The 18,472-nt window shown below is 48.5% G+C and overlaps 1 protein-coding gene across 1 annotated transcript; it reads left to right on the top strand.

Moving 5' to 3' along the window:
• The first annotated feature begins 1,105 nt into the window (after positions 1-1,105).
• Positions 1,106-18,216, top strand: LOC112121983 (cytochrome b-c1 complex subunit 1, mitochondrial). The gene is made up of 13 exons (XM_026650279.2): positions 1,106-1,234; positions 5,927-6,067; positions 6,634-6,720; positions 8,115-8,244; positions 8,963-9,161; positions 10,039-10,118; positions 11,378-11,493; positions 11,964-12,107; positions 13,001-13,161; positions 14,729-14,814; positions 15,896-15,984; positions 17,070-17,145; positions 17,966-18,216. The coding sequence occupies exons 1-13, from the start codon at positions 1,163-1,165 to the stop codon at positions 18,028-18,030; spliced, it is 1,446 nt and encodes a 481-aa protein (XP_026506064.1). The 5' UTR covers positions 1,106-1,162; the 3' UTR covers positions 18,031-18,216.
• The last annotated feature ends 256 nt before the right edge of the window (positions 18,217-18,472 follow it).

Below are 18,472 nucleotides of genomic sequence, written 5' to 3'. Positions count from 1 at the left end.
GGTTTACAATGGGGCCAAGCCCACACTGAGAAAGGGCCTATTATGGACCTGTCTAATCTATCCACATGGCTGGGTCTGGCCCCTCGCCCAGAGAAGTCCAGCAGGGGAGTAGATCTCAGGAGGTCTGGGGGAGCTGGGCAATGGGGGAGGTTTGTGTGTGTTGAGGTGCTGGGCAGTGGGGGGGGGTCTCTATGGGGTGCTGTGCAGTTGTTGGGAGTCTGGGGGAGTTTTGAGGGGTGCTGGACATAAAGGGTTGGGGGGCACTGGGTGGGGGAAGGGTGTGTGGTGCAGAACAAGGCCAGGCAGGCCAGTGTGTGTCTGGCGGCTGCCGGTTTGTAAACATTGCCCTTGCGCTGAGCTGGGTGGAGCACCCCCATCCCGGGGTGGGCGTGGGCCCCATTGTTCCTGGCCACCCCCTCGCTCCGGGACGGATGCCCCTGCCCTCTCCCACCATGGCCCATTGCCCCCAGGGGGGCCCACAAATATGTTTGGCCCCCGGCCCACAAAAGGTTAATCCAGCCCTGGGTCCGGGTTGATGAGTTTCCTGCCTGCAGACTGGGCCATGCACAGCAAGGCCAGCAAGAAGCAGCAGGCGCTTCCCTCCTGGCCTGTCAGTGACAGGGGCCAGCTGGTAGCCTGGCCTGGGGAGCCCAAGGCTTAGCGGGAGACTAGCCTTGCCCCTGCCCCTGCCCCGTTCCTATGGGGGCTTGTGAGCAGGGGCCAGGGCTTATCTGCCCCAGGCTGCAGGTATCCACCCCCCTTGGGAGAGTGCGGCTCTTCCAACCCGCGCAGGGGCTCATGGGCTGCAGCGTGCTGGTGCCCCAAGGGGGCTGAGCTGCCTGCCCAGTGCGATCCCCCCCGGCGCCTTCACTTTGCCTGAGTAAGGAAGGACCCGGAGCCCCCGCGGGGAACAGGCTCCGCGACCTCCAACCAACAGAGGGCGCAATAAGGTCTCAGCCTTGGTAGACCCATTGCTGCGCATGCTTTCAAAAGCTGTCCCAGTCTCCGCCCATGCGACCGTCTCTCCCTGCGCATGCGTATCCCCCGTCAATTTGCCTACTGGCGCGTGCGCTCCTCCGCTTTTATGGCTTCTCTTCCCGCGCATGCGTCTTTTTCGCTCCGATCGGGGTCAGTCGGGCCTCGGTAGTGGTAAGGGCACAAGATGGCGGCCTCCTCTGTGTGTCGGGCCGGCTGCGCCGCGGGCCGAACCCTTCTGCGCGGTCCCCGCTCCTCGGTGAGTGACCGCGCGCCTCTGCCCCGCTGGGGCCTGGGCGAGGAGATCGGATGGGGCCGGGGCAGGCCCAGCCGCCTTGGCCGCCGGGAAGGTCACAGGGACGGCGAGGCCCTGGGGACCGGCAATGGCCCAGGCCTGGCTCTGTCTGTCCCGCCGCGGATGGGCTAAGAGCTGGGGGATGCGGTGCGGGGGGCTGTTCGCAGTGCGCGGGGCTGGCCGGAGGAGCCGGTCCCGTTGAGGGCGGGGGGCTGGTCCGAGGAAAACAGGCCCTTCCTTCGGGCGCTGCTCCTGCCTGCGCCCACATAGTCCGGTCGGATCCCGCCCCCCCAGTGCCGAGAGCCCCGGCACACCCGCGGCGGGACCCAGCTGGCTGCGTGCTTCGCTTCGGGGGTGGCTAAGGAGCGCGGTTGCTTCTTGCTGTAGATCAGTCTTACCCAGAGCCTCATCGCTGCACCTGCGGGCGGCTAAATCCTACACGTCTCCTGTTGCCCACCCGGCAGGGATCCAGCCAGGGGCGCTGGAGCAATGTGTACAGTGGGGGTGCTGAGAGCCGTTGAACCAAACTGTAAATCCTGCATAGGATGGAAACCACTTCAGGCTGGAGGGTGCGGCAGCACCCCTACTTCCAGCACCTATGGAGCCAGCTAGCATCGAAGAAGTTTAAAAGCATCGTATAGTTGCTTGTTGATGCGCACCCAGTTTCCGTGTTTGTGCTGGGATGTTGTGTACTTTAGGGAGGCTTTGCTCCTTTGTAGTAGGAGGTCTGTGGCTGAGACACTGGTCTTAACCGGCTATCTAGTTGGCATCTATAAATAGACATCTATGTCCCGACTAAAGTCATTCAGTGTATGTCAAAACTGGGTGCAGTTTCTGATGCTGTGGGGGAGCAGAGTACTGCACCTTCTGTTTGACATTCATAATCCAAGGAAATCCTGCTATCCAATTTGGGGTTCTATTGAATACAACAATTTCAAGTTTTAAAACTATTAAGACAAGTCCTTAAAAGCTTATCAAATTGTAGTTGAGGGAGGAAAATGGGTAAAAGAGGGGAGTAGTAATACAGATGTAGCAGGGATAATTTAAAAAAAGCAACAGCTCTTTATTCTGAAGATGTTATGATTATTTTAAAAAGGGGAATTTCAGCAGGGAGCAAGTTCCATGCCCTAGATCCCACCGCAGCAAAGGCCTGATTGTCATTGTTGAACGATGTCAGCATACTGTCAATCAATTTTTAAAAAATGAGTTAAAAGTAGCTTCTGGTGCTACACCTGCCCTGAGTCCCCCTGCCAAACTTCATAGTTTTGCACTTGTTTTCCTATTTTGAAAACTTTCCCCTTTTGCTGAGTGCAGAATCCAGATGGGCAAGAGCTAGTTATCTAGGGCAGTGGTTTTCAAACTTTTTTTTTCTGGCGACCCAGTTGAAGAAAATTGTTGAGGCCCGTGACCCAATGGAGCTGGGGATGAGGGGTTTGGGATGTGGGAGGGACTCAGGGCTGGGGTAAGGGGTTGGGGTGCTGGATGGGTTCAGGGCTCTGGGCTGGGGCCAGGGATGAGGGTTTTGGGGTGCAGGAGTGAGCTCTGGGTTTGGAGGGGCTCAGGGCTGGGGATTATGGTGCAGGCTTACCTTGGGCGGCTCCCGGTCAGCGGCGCAGCAGGGGTACTAAGGCAGGCTTCCTGGCTGTCCTGGCACCGCGGACCGTGCTGCACCTCAGAAGCGGCCAGCAGCAGGTCTGGCTCCTAGGCAGAGGCGCACAAGCAGCTCTGCGTGGCTCTCGCTTGCAGGCACCCTTTTTCCACCCACCCCTCCCCCCGCTCCCATTGGCCGGTTCCCAGCTAATGGGAGTGCGGACCCGGTGCTTGGGGCGGGGGCAGTTTATGGAGCCCGGTGGCCCCCCAGCCTAGGAGCCAGACCTGCTGCTGGCCGCTTCCGGGGCGCAGCGCGGTGTCAGAACAGATAGGGACTAGCCTGCCTTAGCCAGGCAGCACCGCTGACAGGACTTCTAAAGGCCTGGTTGGCGGTGCTGACCAGAGCCGCCGCGACCCAGTGCCTTATATTCCATGACCCAATACTGGGTCACAACCCACAGTTTCAAAACCGCTGATATAGGGGAAACAGTGTAGCACACAATGCAAAGTACTGTCAAAATGCACAGGACAAACTGTCACAGATCCACGGAATCGCTGCTATGCCCCCAGCTTTGGAGCAGTCTCCTGGAGGAACCTGTTCTGTGTGCCGGACCTTCTACGGGCCTCGCTCTTCCTTCAGAGCAGGCTACGCCACCTCACTGCCTCTTTAGACTGAACTTCTGTGGCTTCAGCACTCCTGCTTCATTCACACTGTGAGCTCTGTTCAGTGAGTCCAACTGAGCGAAATCCCTGGTAGAGACTCGTATGCTTTTCAGGAATTAACGTACCTCACCGGGTACTTACAGTGACACTCAAACAGCACTATCAAAACACTTGGATTTATTGCTGAACTGGAGCACACCACTGGAAGTCCTTACGTTAGCATAGAGAACTGAAGATTAAAGCATAGTTCAAATCTGTTCTGGTTAGTCCAGAGCCCACCCAAGCTGTAGTGAATGAACCCTCATGTTCAGGCTCTGTGTCTTTCTCCATCCGACCTCCTTGCTCATTTTCAGATGAGAGCCCTTACTCCTTCCAGCAGCCACCTCTCTTATCCCACCCACCTCATACCTTCCCAGTCCTTTGTTCTCGACCTGTGGGATTTTGCTCTGCTTTCCAGCTGTGAAGTGGGGAAGGTCATCTCCCTGTGGGTCAGTGGTTGCTGGGTGTCAATGTCCTGGTGATTAGATTTGCCATAGATATGGGGTTGGCCATGGACAGTCTTTTTAATGACCAGTTCAAGTTCAGACATCTAGGCAACATTCACTTATGTCTCTGACGGCACAGCTTTCTGCTGTAGTACTTCTGTGAAGATGCTACCTATGCTGACAAGGAGGGCTTCTCCAGTCAGATTAGTTAATCCACCTCCCTGAGAGGCAGTAGCTTTGTAAATGTGAGAATTCTGTCGAATTAGTGCTGTCTGCGCTGGGGAGTTAGGTTGATTTAACTGCGTCACTTAGGGATATGGATTTTTCATACCCCTGAGCAATGTAGTTATATTAATGTAAGTTCTTAGTGTAGACCTGGCCCTAGGCTGCCCTGAGACCAAATAGTCGTCCATCCTCCCAAACCCCATAGCCATGCAAAATATAGGGGAAACTGAGGTACACAGGATTCACAAAACTATTACAGAAAATGTCCACTTTGTCTCACAAATTAACTGTAAAAAATTAGAGAAAATAATTCTCACCCTTTGAATCTTTCTCCTCCCCCACATCAAGTTCAAACTTCTTGTCTTTATTTTCAAATCTCTGCATAATTCTTCACCCTTCTGTTCTTATTGGCCCATATTTTGTGTTGCCCATCTATCCCCTCTTCTGCTGGTGATACCACCCTCAACTCCCTCTTTGTCTGATTCTCCTATGAGTATCCGCATGCTCATCTCTAAAAATGAGCTGGTCTGCAAGGCCTTTTCCCTTTCTACATTCAAAAGCCTCCTGAAGACCCATTTCTACCATGATACCATGATCATTTTATGGCAAGGTTGTTGGTGCTTGTGGATCGTCTTTCTTAATTTGTTTATCTTACTGATACATGGCCAGTTTGGGGGGGGGGGGGGGGGGGGGGAGAAGGACCCTGAGCTCCAAGCTGTGGTGGGAGACAGACACACACACCCTCCACAGCGGTGCTCAGGATCTCCTCTCCTCTCACCCCACTTCAGTCCTCCCTCCTGCCATCAGCCCCTTTTTGTCAGTTATTTTTAGTAAAAGTCAGAGACAGGTCATGGGCTTCTGTGAATTTTTGTTTATTGCCCGTGATTTGTCCTTGACTTTTACTAAAAATAACTGTGACAAAATCTTAATAATAAATGGTGTTGCTCTATGCTGAAGGAACAGGTCTCAAATACAGATAGGACTTGCACTACTAAGGGCTTTGAATATGAAGTGACATAGTTGACTTGTAATCTGCTACATATATTGTAAATATATACATTATAAGCAGCCACTGTAAAGAAACATGATCTGTGTATCACTTTCATTGTGTTATCCCTACAATGGAGAGGATGTGTGTACACTGTATATTTAGTACAGATCTACCAAGATATACACTTTGTGGGATGAGTGTTTGGTAAATGGGGATATACAAACCTGAAGGATAACATAAACTCACACTGTCCCAAATCTTAGCATAGGAAAGAAGAGTAGAGAGGTACAGATATCAGCCTCTGGAGACCCATTGTGTAGATTACGATTTTGGGATGAGGTTAAAGCCCTGCAAAAGACCTCAGTTTACGTTAAGAACGCCTAACAATGGGACCACTTCCAAACTCCTACTTCTGGGGCTTGCCTTGAGCCCACTTGATTGCTCTCATCCTTTTCCGTTCAACCTGTGAAGACACCCCCCCCCGCTCTTGTATCCAGAGATCTCAGAATCTGGCACATCTTATAATTTAAAATATGTACATTAGTGTTTAGGGATCTACTGTGGGAAAGCTTTAGCGAGTGAATCTGTGTTCTGCTGGACTAGCTTATTCGGTCTGCACCGTCATGTGACTCTTGGCAATCTCTATGTTGGTAGCTCTGTATTCTAGTGTGAGTTGCTGTTTGATGGTGGCTTTCTCTTTAGCCAGCCTTGATGAGTTTGATGAGAAATCGAGGTGCAGCTACCTACGCCCAGACACTCCATAACATTCCAGAGACACAAGTTACCTCTCTGGACAACGGCCTCCCTGTGGCTTCTGAGGAATCCGACCAGCCTACATGCACAGTAAGTTGAAGATGGGTTTGGAATCCTCCCATGATCACTGTTAACTCAGTTCAGGTAATGTCCTAGTCTTTCAAAGAAGACCAGCCCTTGTTGGAACCAAGGTTAGCAGCAGAGATTCAGCCATTTGTGTTTACCTGATTGTGGCTCTGGGCAAACTGGAGCTTAAATAAAAGGCACAACTTGCTTTGGAATGAGTCGACAAGTGTCTCAAAAGTCCATTGATGCTCTCTTGCTCTGCCCAGATCTCCCACCTGCATTTGTATGGAAGTAGCTTTCAGACTTACTTACACTTAACTATGACAGCCATTCGTTGCTTAATACATCTTTGAGAAAATTCAGAAAAGTATTCTCTTATGTGGCAAGGTAAATGGAATAAATAGACTAGATTCTTTTTTTTAAAAAAAAGAAAACAATACTAGCCTTCAATGCTGGTGGTGGTGTATGTCCTAGTACTAGCAGTGGGGTTGTCTGAAACTCCAGGTGTTACACTTAGTGACAGGAAACTTGCATATGTTGCCAGCTGTATTTCCTAATTGTATTTATTCAGCTCATCTCTCTTCTGTTAGGTGGGTGTGTGGATTGGGGTAGGTAGCCGTTATGAAAGTGAGAAGAACAATGGAGCAGGATACTTTGTGGAACATCTGGCATTCAAGGTGAGATGATGTGCTAGGTCTGGTACTTTTCATAGGAATTGACCCTGTGCAGCTACTTATGATCAAACCATCCCTCTGGGCTCTCTGAGATTTTCTGACTGACTTTAATTCATATGTGGTTCTGGTTCCCATGGGTCAAAACCATGTTAGAAAATTGGACTTCTTCCACTTGTCACTGCTTAGGATGTGTGGGCACCAAAGCATGTATGTTAGAAGGCAAATTACCTTAAGCTCTTCAGGGCAGGAAATGTCCTTGTATATCGCTTAGCAGAATGGGATCCCAATCCTGATCCAGACCTCTGGATTCCACTGTAGTACAAATGATAAGGGGCTGTTTTAGGCACCTACGAGGGCAAAATAAAAGTTCAAGCTGTACTCTCTGTTAAAAAGGCATTTTATCTGTGAATGTGCACTGAATCTTTGTACTGACTCCCATAGTCAGTGTTCAGGGGACTCTACTCTTGCCACTGCCCAGGGGATTTACGTGCCTAACTCTCTGTAGTGTTTCCCATGCTAGTCATGGGATGGTATTAACTGGCTCTAAATAGCGAATTGACCAGTCAGTGGCATGAAAATCAGTGGCTGTGCTGCATGCAAGAAGGGTGTGCAGAGGTCCTTGTGACTAACTCCTGAACCTCCAGAACAATTTTGCTATGCAGTTAAGCATTTTAAACAATGCAAATTTAGCCCACTTTAAAAAAAAAAAAAAAAAAAAAAAAAAGACCCGCAGCTTTCGTAACAAAACCCTAATTTATTTAATCCTAACATCAGTAATTTTATTTTTATTTATATAGAAAAGTGTGTGTGTGTGTGTGTGTGTATATGTGTATGTATGTGTATAAAATTATGAAAAGTACTAAAAACGAAGCACTCTTGCTTTGCTACTTGTGTAGTTTGTGGCAAAGAAAGTATTGCTCACAATTTTAATATATAACAAGTTGGAGACTCACTGCTGATATTGGGGTAACTCATTTACTGGACAAACATGTGTAGAAAGTTTGTATTGGTATTTAGCCCACATTAAATGAACAATGCTGTAAATAACAGAACTTTCCTTATGGCTGAGAGTCTCTCGCTTTTTAATAATGCAGCCACCTGCTGAGCAGCACTTTTATAGTGCAAGCAAGCCTTCCTGCTGAATAGTAGCCATACTATGGTAGCTTTCACTGGGAGATCAGCCTCACTTCATGGTGACAAGCATTTTAGGGCATTCTGAAAATTGCTTTTGTCCTCATTAGTAAGTACCTATTGGCATCTGATGGGATTGAAACAAATTACTCATAGCTACTTCTAAAGTGGCACCCTGAGTTGTGTGAAGATCTGTGTCATTAATTTGGTTCTTTAGTTGTCAGGGAAAAACCTAACCAGTTTCTAGCTACATTTGTTTCTTTTAGGGCACAAAGAAACGTCCTTGTGCCACTTTTGAAAAGGAAGTGGAGAGTATGGGTGCTCACCTCAACAGTTACACCTCCCGGGAGCAGACTGCCTACTTCATGAAAGCCCTGTCCAAAGACCTGCCCAGAGGTAGTGTGACCATTGGACTATTAAGTCTCTGATCAAGAGCTTGAGGGCAGAGAAATACTTTTTTTTATTTTATTTTTTTTATTTATATATATATATAATATATATATTTTTTTAAATGTCTCTTGTTATTAGGTGCCTGTGGAACAAAGCAGAGACTCTTAAGGCCATGATTCACTTAGTACCCAGGCAATCTGAGCATTTGCAGGTCCTGAATGGTTAACTGATGAGCATATAGCCTTCAGCTTCATATTCTTCTAAAATAAGCCTTGTGGCCTACTGTACTACTGTTCTGTAGATAGCCTTCCAGTTTTGGGCACTCGCACTGCATTGCCAGTGTATGGCACCCCTGAACTGCTATGTAATTCCTGTACCAGTTTTATGATGCCTCTGTAAAGCAAAATGTTATGCTAAGCTGAGAACTGATTTTTAATGTTGAGATGTCCACATATTGAAACCATTCCATTGTATCTGTTTTATGATCCAATGGAGACTTGAACCTAGGTGAACAGCTAGTATGTTAGCCCATTTTGCCCCACATCCCTGTCCCATTGTGGTCTCCTACATTCCCCCTTTTTCCTGAGTCCTGGTACAGTGTTTATTCCAGTCCATACCCATTCCTCCTCCAGATTATGACCTGTTTTCAGTTTCCTGCTGCATTCTGTAGTGGCCAGGTAAAGGAATTGCTGAAATTGTGTGTGTGTGTGTGTGTGTGTTGTAGCTGTCGAGATTCTGGCTGACATTGTGCAGAACTGCAGCCTCGAGGATTCTCAGATCGAGAAGGAACGGAGCACCATCCTTCAGGAGCTGCAGGAAATTGACAGCAACTTGACAGATGTAGTCTTTGACTATCTTCATGCTACTGCTTTCCAAGGCACTGCCCTGAGCCGCACTGTTGAGGGAACTACTGAGAACATCAAGTGAGCAGCAAATCCACTCTTTTAGGTCTGGAGTATGATATGCACCAAAGGACAGTCCCCCTTCCGCTAACACACAATTCTTGGGAGCACACATTTCGTGTTATGGATCACTGAACTTGATAAAAGGGGAGCTGCGTAACCTCAACTACATGCTAGTAAAGCACATTAGCAACAAAAGTATTTGTACAAGGAAGCCAACCCAACCCATTTGCACGCAGCAGGTGGTTCCTTACCACGTGGCTTATCTGTTCACCATAGACTTACAATTTTTGTCTTGATTCTGTGCTTCCCACTGCTGGTGACGATGCTGTATTCTCAGTTTTGGAGTTTGAAGTCCTGTTGCCCTAGGATAGGCCTAGTACAAGCAGTGCTACACAAGCTTCTCTCATGTATTCCCCACCATTGTGCCTCAGCCCTCACTAGGGGGATTGACTGTTTAGGCCAAGAGCTCAGCCTTCTCCTATACCTAGTCTGTGGTGCCTCTGAAATCACCAGCCAGGAGTGCCATTATGGTGATGGCCTTGACCATGGGCACTTACCCATTAGCAAGTAGGTAGGCTACTAAACAGCCATCTGAGAGTAATGACTTCTGGTCACAACTGATGTAGGCTGGATTTGAACTGGAGACCTAGAGGTGAAAGGTTCAGTATCCTAGTCCCAATTCCCTAAGCATTGCGGTCTCCAGGGTACAGCACAGGGGAGGGCTAGATGACAGATTCCCAGGAGATGTTATTACTATAACCAAGGGTGTATTGAATACATTGTCACTTCAGTTGTATTGAGTACCGCCTTCCCTGACCACCCAGCCCTCACAGCTCAACCTATCTCCTCCAGACCTGGATTGTTGGGATATTAAAATGTTGTGTATGCTCTTTAGGAATCTGACTCGTGCGGATCTCGCTACGTACATTGACTCTCATTACAAGGCCCCTCGCATGGTCCTGGCAGCTGCTGGAGGTAAGTGCTAGTTTCCTGGGACTCTAGGAGAGGGGTTCTCTCAACAAAATTTTTGGTGGCCTCAGAGTGCAGCCACCAATGCTTGCTGGTGGCTGCTCTGACAATTTTTCCTAAAATACTTAATTAACTTTAGGAAAAACAAATAAATATGCACATATACTTGTCCAAAGCATTGTACTTTATGTAGGGGTTTTTTGCAAACTCAATAATAAAAGTAATGTACAGTTGTCTCTATTCTTTACTGGACCTAAATAGAATAGAAACAAAAATAAGGTGCTTTGCATGTTCTTGTCTTTTGCTGTTGTTTCATTTGCTTTTTTGGTTTTTAAGATTTGTTAGCTGGGTGGCAGGCAGTGAAAAGTGATATTAACTAACATACAAATATCACTTTTCACGGCAGATTTACTCAGCCCTGGTAAGCTGGGGGACAAATTAAGCCCTCACTGAGGAGGTAGGCAAGGAGGCAGCGGGGGCCGGCACCTGGGGACCAGGCTGGCACCTGGGGCCGGGGGCCAGAGACTGCCACTGTGCGGCTGAAGTCCAGGGCTGGAGGATGCAACGGGGGCCAGGGATGATGGGGACGAGATGAGCCTGCTGCTGGAACCCGTGGATGGAGGAGGCAGCGGGGCCCAGGGGCGATGGGCAGGGGGTGGTGAGCCAGGGGCTGGCAGCCACTGCCCAGCTGGAATCAGATCCTGGAGCCATTCGGCCAGAGCCTGGGGGATGGAGCCCGCTGCCACGCAGCCGAAGCCCAGGGCTGGAGGAGGCGGCGGAGGCCGGGGCAATGGGGGGAGTGGTGAGCCTGGGAATGGAGCCCACTGCCACTTAGCTAGAGCCCGCGGCCAGAGCCTGCCACCCCAGGACTGAAGCTGGAAGCCTGAGCCCCACCACCCCAAAGAATGTGGGGCACTCTCACCAGCTTCCTGTTCCTCTGGCATTTCTGGCTTCAGAGTGGGGCAGGGCCCAATCGCTGCTGGCAGCCCCAGGGGAGGGGCTGCTGCTTCACCTCGCCTGCCCCCCATCACCACCAAGGAGGCTGTGCCTGCAACAAAAGGCAGCCATGGTGGCCGCATTTGAGAAACAATGCTCTCGGAAGTCTTGATATTTTAAAACTGATGTTTAGACTCCAAAGCGCACTCTCTCTCATCTACGGCTCTTGTCTGTCATACAGTACATAATATTAATTTATTTTTCTTCCTTGCGTTTCAGAGGCTCAAGCAGCTGTACTGATCTCTTGTTCCTTCTGTTCCCCTTCCCAGGTGTTTCCCACAAAGAACTGGTAGACCTTGCCAGGCAGCACTTGAGTGGAGTTCCCTTTGAATACAAGGATGATGTGGTGCCCATCCCCCCACCCTGCCGTTTCACTGGGAGTGAGGTAAATTCTTCTTGGCAACAGCTGATTGCTTTGAATACAAAGCATACCTTTGTGACATTAGCCCCTGGTCACTTGGGGGATGAAATTTCTGTGTAAACTTGTATGTTAGTTTCTTTGTTTGAGTAGATGGCACCTCAGTCCTGACCTACAGCAGACCCCGCTGTTCTAGTCTTGAGACCCTACACAGCTCTGCCAGTCTTGCGAAAATGTTTTGGTTGTAGATGTGACCAAAATCCATTAGGAACTTATTGAGGCTAGTACTTTCATCTGTTACCTAATACAGTCTAGAAACCAGATGCATCTGGTGACGTGATGGGCACATTACATATAAGAACTTAAAGGTGAAAGGCTAGCTGATTTTGCCCAAGACAATAAATCCCCTAATTTATCAACCCATGCTTCGCACAAGACCCTGGAGAGAAGGCCACAGTACTCACTCTATTCTTGCCATGCCCCTTGATGTTTTTCAGATCCGTGTCAGAGATGACGCCTTACCCTTGGCTCATGTCGCTATTGCAGTGGAGGGGCCAGGATGGTCCAATCCAGACAATATTCCCCTCCTTCTAGCTAACTCGATCATAGGGCGCTATGACCGCACCTTTGGAGGTGGTAAGGTAAGAGACTTGGGAGCATGGCATTGTGAGTCAGATGTAGTGACTTAACATTATGATCTCCTTGAGCGGGAAGCTGTTGTGTATAATATTGAACTCTGAAATGTTCCCATGAAATGGAGCTTGTCTGTGAATCCAGAAGGCAGGATAGAAATGCCAACCAGGGCTGATCTGGGACACCTCTTGGGCTGGATGGGGTGTGGCAAGGAGGTCCTGCTAGTCCTCTCTGGCGAGAGCTATATGCAGCTTTCTCAGAGAGGATCGCTGCACAGCAGATCCTCAGCAGGTATGGAGTAGGACTCAATAGGGCGATTCCCAGCAAGGTGCTCGTACTCCTGAGTATCCCTTCCCTAAACTTGTCCTGTGATGCAAAGACAAAATGTTCATTTAGTGTTGATAGTATTTAAGCAGGGCAGGGTAATATGTATCCCTATGACACAGGCATATCTTACAACTGCAGTGTGGTGAGGACCAGTTTAAAACCCAGTGTACACCTCTCCTGTCTCTGTATAGAGACTCCCTCTGGCAGGGCATGCCTGTAGTGTAGTCCACTCTAATTCCAGGCCACCTACTCCCTGTATCCCCCACCTTCCTTGTGGTACCCTTCTGGAATGCTACCAAGTACCACCTCCACAGTGCAGTGCTGGGAAAGGAGAAAAGTTTAGTGAGATGTAAAAGCCTTCAGCAGGCTGTACACTCTACTTTCTACCATGAAAGCTTGTCATCTCTGTGGGGTAGAGCCTGGAGTGTGCCCCGAGTTGAGCTCTCACATGGCATCCTGTTGTGCTCTCTACCTTGTTTGCTCTTCTGACCCTATAACCACTCAGGGGGAGGCATTTGAGCTGTCAAAGGAAAGGTGAGCATTTGAATCACTGAGGGTGTTTACTTATGTGCAGAATCAATCCAGCAGGCTGGCTACAATTGCAACAGAGAATAAACTCTGTCACAGTTTCCAGACCTTCAACACTTGCTACTCTGACACAGGCCTCTTTGGACTCCATTTTGTTTCTGATGCTCTGAACATAGAAGATACACTGCACTTTGCTCAGGGAGAGTGGTGAGTGTGATTTGCTGCGTGTGGTCAGTCCCTATTATGGAGCTTAGATCTAGTAAAGAACTTATTATATCCTACAAAGTTCAAGCCCATGTACTATCAAGAAGAGTCCTGTGCTGTCTAGAGTTTTATCTCATGTTAATCCTTTCCTGTGGAGCTTCCATAACTTCCCTTGGGAAGAAACTCCACAGGCTATAAGAGCAATGACTCCTGATGTCCCTCCTGAATCTGCCTTTGCCTTAATCTCACCCCATTGTTCTAGTTTTATCCCCCTGACCTCCCTGAATGATGGATGTGGTCCCTGTTTATTCTGGTGCATTAGAGATTGTTCTAGTGCAGGGGTAAGCAACCTATGGCACGGGTGCCAAAGGCAGCACGCGAGCTGATTTTCAGTGGCACTCACACTGCCCGGGTCCTGGCCACTGGTCCGGGGGGCTCTGCATTTTAATTTAATTTTAAATGAAGCTTCTTAAACGTTTTAAAAACCTTATTTACTTTACATACAACAATAGTTTATATATTATAGACTTATAGAAAGAGACCTCCTAAAAACGTTAAAATGTATTACTGGCACGTGAAACCTTACATTAGAGTGAATAAATGAAGACTCGACACACCACTTCTGAAAGGTTGCCGGCCCCTGTTCTAGTGTTAGAGCCTCTTATCCCCGGACAAGGTTGTCTTTCCCAGAGCATGTGAAAGGCACGGCCTGTCCATCATCTTGTTACACTTGAGAAAGATGACCTGGCGATACATAGTGCACAGTCTCAGCCCTTTTGACTCACTGGCAAATGCCTTGGTGCTGGGGACCGTTCAGTGCCAAGATTAGAGGGACTTCACATTGTTTATTCTTTCTCAGAGTTTATGATGTGTGTTCCAGCAGTGCCTAGAGGCTACAACCTAAATTGGAGCCCCCTGTGCTAGGAACTGTACGCAAAGAGCAGGAAACAGTCCTTGCCCCCAGGAGCTTGCTATCTGAATAGACAAGAGACACTGGATGGGAGAAAGGGATGTAAAACTTGTAGGGAACCTACTAAACTCCACAGAACCCTCAGGAATTGGAATCCTTTGGCAGTGGTCAGTGACTAACTCCCATTTTGCAACTCTTAACAATCCTAGCAGCAGAGATTGGGAGTGATTGAAGATTATAACAGCAGGACTATCAGCTGGCAGCATGCCCTGGTCCCTTGGCTTTCTTACTTGTGGCTGCCAAGTTGGAGTGACACACCTGCCATTGAGGTGCTCCCAATTGTGACTGCCCGGGTAAGGTATTGTCATTCCCCCCATGTATGCGCTGACTGCACTAGCACTGAGCTTGCTCCGGCCAGCTGTCAGCTTTCTGTGCTACTCGCTACTGAGTTCGTAGCCACTCTGAACAATACACGAGGAAGGTTAGTTCTTGGTGCATTAGTTGTTAGCAAGAGGGTAGAAGACCTAGTATTCAGTTTGTATAAGAGGTTGAAAATCGAGGGGTAGTGTTCAAAATAAATGTGGGTGGAGGTAATCACTTCTCATCCTGTACTAGTGGAAGGTTTTTGAGAGCCTCTTATTCCCTCTGATTCCTGTTCAGGATGCGTCTGTGCATCAGTGCGACAGACGGGGAGGTGAAGAGAGCCAAGAACATCCTACGGAATGCCCTGGTGGCTCAGCTGGATGGTATGTTCTAATCTAAGGAACAGCTGCTTTGCATTTATTTAACACTCTAAGTTCTGGCCCTCCTGGAAAGGAGGGGCTCTGGCTAGAAGCAAGGTGCTACTGGCAGGCAGTATGCAAGGTTGTTCCTCAGCCCTGACCTAGCATATCCTCAGTTTCTGGCCTAGGTTACCACCCCAGCTTTAATTCTGAATCCTAGTCTGTAACACTCCATGCTATCCCTCAATCCATGGGCCTCTCCTGAGCAAAGGTGGCAGTGCCAAAACAAATTAGGCACCACCCTTGTGATGCCTGCTAAGGGCAATGTTGAGACCATCAAGCAGGTTTCAGTTATGACCCAAGTTAGGTGTGAACCAGGGTCTCCAGAGGTGGAAGTCCTAATACATTTTTCTAGTCCCCACTGGAGCTGCCTAGGATGGCCTACTAAAGGAGCATGTGGGTGCTGGGTTATTGGAAGCTGACTAATGGTATGGGCTGCTTGCGTACTTTTTTCCAAACTGGTGGTCATGCTATGACTAAGGCTAGGATTTTGTCATGGTTATTTTTAGTAAAAGTCACGGACAGGTCACGGGCAAAAAACAAAGATTCACAGAAACCGTGACCTGTCTGTGACTTTTGCTGCTGTGGCTCCATGGTTTCCCCTGCCACCGTGGTGGCTCTCAGCTGTGGGGTTCCCCCTCTGCCCGCAGCAGCTGGAATCTGCAGGGTGACCATATTTCCCAAACAGAAAATGGGGGACACCCAGCTGCTCACCCAAGGTGTCCCCCGTGCGAGGCTGTTGCCCGTCGTTGGAACTCTGAGGAGGGCCCCCTCAGGAGTCTGTCACTGGAATCTTGCAGGGGGCCCCCGTTGCTGCTGTTACCTGTCGCTGGAACCCTGGCCAGGGCCCTGCTGGCTGCCAGCTCCAGAGTCCCACAGGGACTGAACCAGAAAATGTCTCCGAGGTCTCTGGAAGTCATGGATTCTGTGACTTCCATGACCTCCGGGACCTAAACGTAGCCTTAGCTATGACGTGCTGGAAGGTCTTTGACTATCTTGCTCAAAACGTGAGGTCTTTCCTAATGAATCTCTACATCTTTCACAGGTACCACACCTGTATGTGAAAATATTGGCAGTCATCTCTTGAACTATGGACGCCGTATATCTTTAGCTGAATGGGATGCCAGAATTGCTGTATGTATCAGTTCTTATGGGAGCACTCTTAACCTTACTCCAGGTGTTTGTTATTGGGCATAAAACCTGCTGCTGAGAAACTGAGCATCTAAGGCACTTACCTGTTTAATTAGACTGTTTATCCTGGCGAGCCAAAGGCAGGGTCAGTTTTAAACAACTGAAATATATATAGTGGAGTTGCCAAACATAAGGCTATACTTGTGTTCTGTGTTATCGCATCACCTTCCTGCACCCTAGGTCTAGATGCTGGTTCATCCCTTGTAGGTTAGTGGTACAACATATAACCCTGTTAAGTGACTTGAGTGTCTATAGCATTAGTGATGTGGGCTCATTTGAGTGACTCCACCTCTGATGAGATAGCCAGGATATAGCTTCAGCCAGAAAGGTCTCAGTGAGTATATGCCAGTTAGACCTTCTCTAACCAGAAGCCTGAACTAGAAATGGCTTGAGAGATTCCACCCAGAATATTTTACTGACGAACAGAAAGCTGGTCATAAAGTTCTCCTTTGCTTACCCATTTGGCTTTAAGATTGCGGCATTAGAGTAATATTGAGAGAGGAGTGTTCTTTAACCAGTATTTCCGGGGATCTTCCCCAAGGGTCCCCCTTGTGCTGACTCTTCCTTCTGGTCAAGAATGGCTGGCTCACGTTGAACTCTTAATCTTCACTTCTAAGTCGATTTGTCAGACTCCCTCACTTTTAATACTTATCCCCAAACTCCCTCTGTCCGATACATGGTGCAGTCTCGCAAGAGCCATACAACAAGGGGCTTCATTGCCTGGCCCTGTGTGTGTACAATCTCTGGCACTGTGTAGCAATACATAAGTTGAGAGACTTTACTTCTATAGACTGGCACAGGTTGTCCATATCCTCCAAGAGGAATTTCTCATGGATACTGTAACTGTCCTGGCAGACAAGTAGCTAAATAACTTCAAAGCAGCGTCATATTGAGCAGATAAACAGATACGGTCAAATCTCTTGGTCTTTGGCAGTCTGATTGTGTGGTAGTTGAGCGGCTTTTAATTTGTGTAAATGTGTCTCTATCAGAAACATGACTCGTTGCCTGTTCTTGTCATTTCCTGTTAGGCTGTGGATGCTAGGATGGTACGGGAGGTCTGCAGCAAATACATCTACGACAAATGCCCAGCAGTTGCAGCAGTAGGTAAGTGATCTGGTTATAAGTGACCTGGTTATAGGCACAGGTTGAAAAGCAGCCAACTTGATTGAATCTTTTTTTATAATGGAGAGCAAGGTGTCTGCTTGGTGGATCTCTGGCAGTTTTCTGTATCAAGTAATTTGTAGTTTATTTTGGCTTTTCTCCCTCTAATTTACCCTCCTGGCAACTTCACTACTGTCTCCCCTGCCTTTGTGCATCAGATATGCTGAAGCATGTTCACCAGAGAGTATGTTCTGAAAATCTAGTTAGATGCTAAGACAATGGCTTTGGGCTGCTGGCCAGCCTCCCGCTCCGTTACAGGCTACAGAGATGTGATTAACAATGGAGCTTCAATCTGTGGGTGGGGACCGCAGTAGCGCCCACCAAATGTCATCTCCTTACTCTGTGGTGACATCAGTTAATGTAAGAATCAGTGGGCTTGACTCCTTGCAGTGCTACTCTGGCATGTCTGTCTGTCAGCCAAGGAGATGTTCCCCTTGGAAAACTTGCCCAAGCAGCTTCCCTCCCTTAAGTGCCTGGTGGATTCCCCTCCTCCGCACAGTGACCTCCAAGATTAAGTTTGAATCTTCAAAGGGGAGCTATAAGAAAAAGGGATTTCAAGACAAACGGGAAGTAGTGTTAAAAATCACTGTCCAGTTAAACTGTCTTTATAGACTTGTTTCTTCCTGCTGTTGGACCGAGGTTTTAATGTAAGGATTTGAGTCTGGGTGTGGTGGCGTCATTGGATCAGAGAGCAGTAGAATTGAGAAGCTGATGGTGGATCTCTTCACTTTATTCTAAGTGACTTTCTCCTCTGCTCACTCAGGTCCTATCGAACAGCTCCCAGACTACAACCGGATCCGCAGTGCCATGTACTGGCTCCGTTTCTAGGCTGTGCCCCCTGCAGAATGGAAGTGGAGACGTCTTGGGCTGGGATGGGGCTCCCAAAGGGTGGATCTGTGTCTGAATCTCTTCTGTGTGGCAGTGGCAAGATGGGCCTTGCTGAAGGCTCTGTACAAACACTTGTCTTCTGAACTGTTAAAATGAACCCAGCCAAATAAATATAATGTAAATGCAGTTGGCTCTCATGGGTGTTTATGGCAAAGTGCCACTGTTGGCTAGGTGTGGGGTGGAAGTTATTTCATGAACCTCTCCAAATTGGTGACACACTGGAGCAGCATTAGCACTGGCAAAGATGTGGCTATAGTAGCTGGGCTGTGATCGGGTATGCTGAGTTAAGTGATGCCTGGAGTCATTGCTCTTTCCTTTCACCTTTGTAGACCAGTATAACTAACACGCAGGTGGCCGAAGACTAACAGGGACGCTGTTGGTC

Source organism: Terrapene carolina, unplaced genomic scaffold, assembly GCF_002925995.2.
Source record: "Terrapene carolina triunguis isolate 2854851 unplaced genomic scaffold, T_m_triunguis-2.0 Scaffold89, whole genome shotgun sequence".
In the NCBI taxonomy this organism is placed as follows: Eukaryota; Metazoa; Chordata; order Testudines; family Emydidae; genus Terrapene; species Terrapene triunguis.
This window is presented reverse-complemented; position numbering and strand designations above follow the sequence as displayed.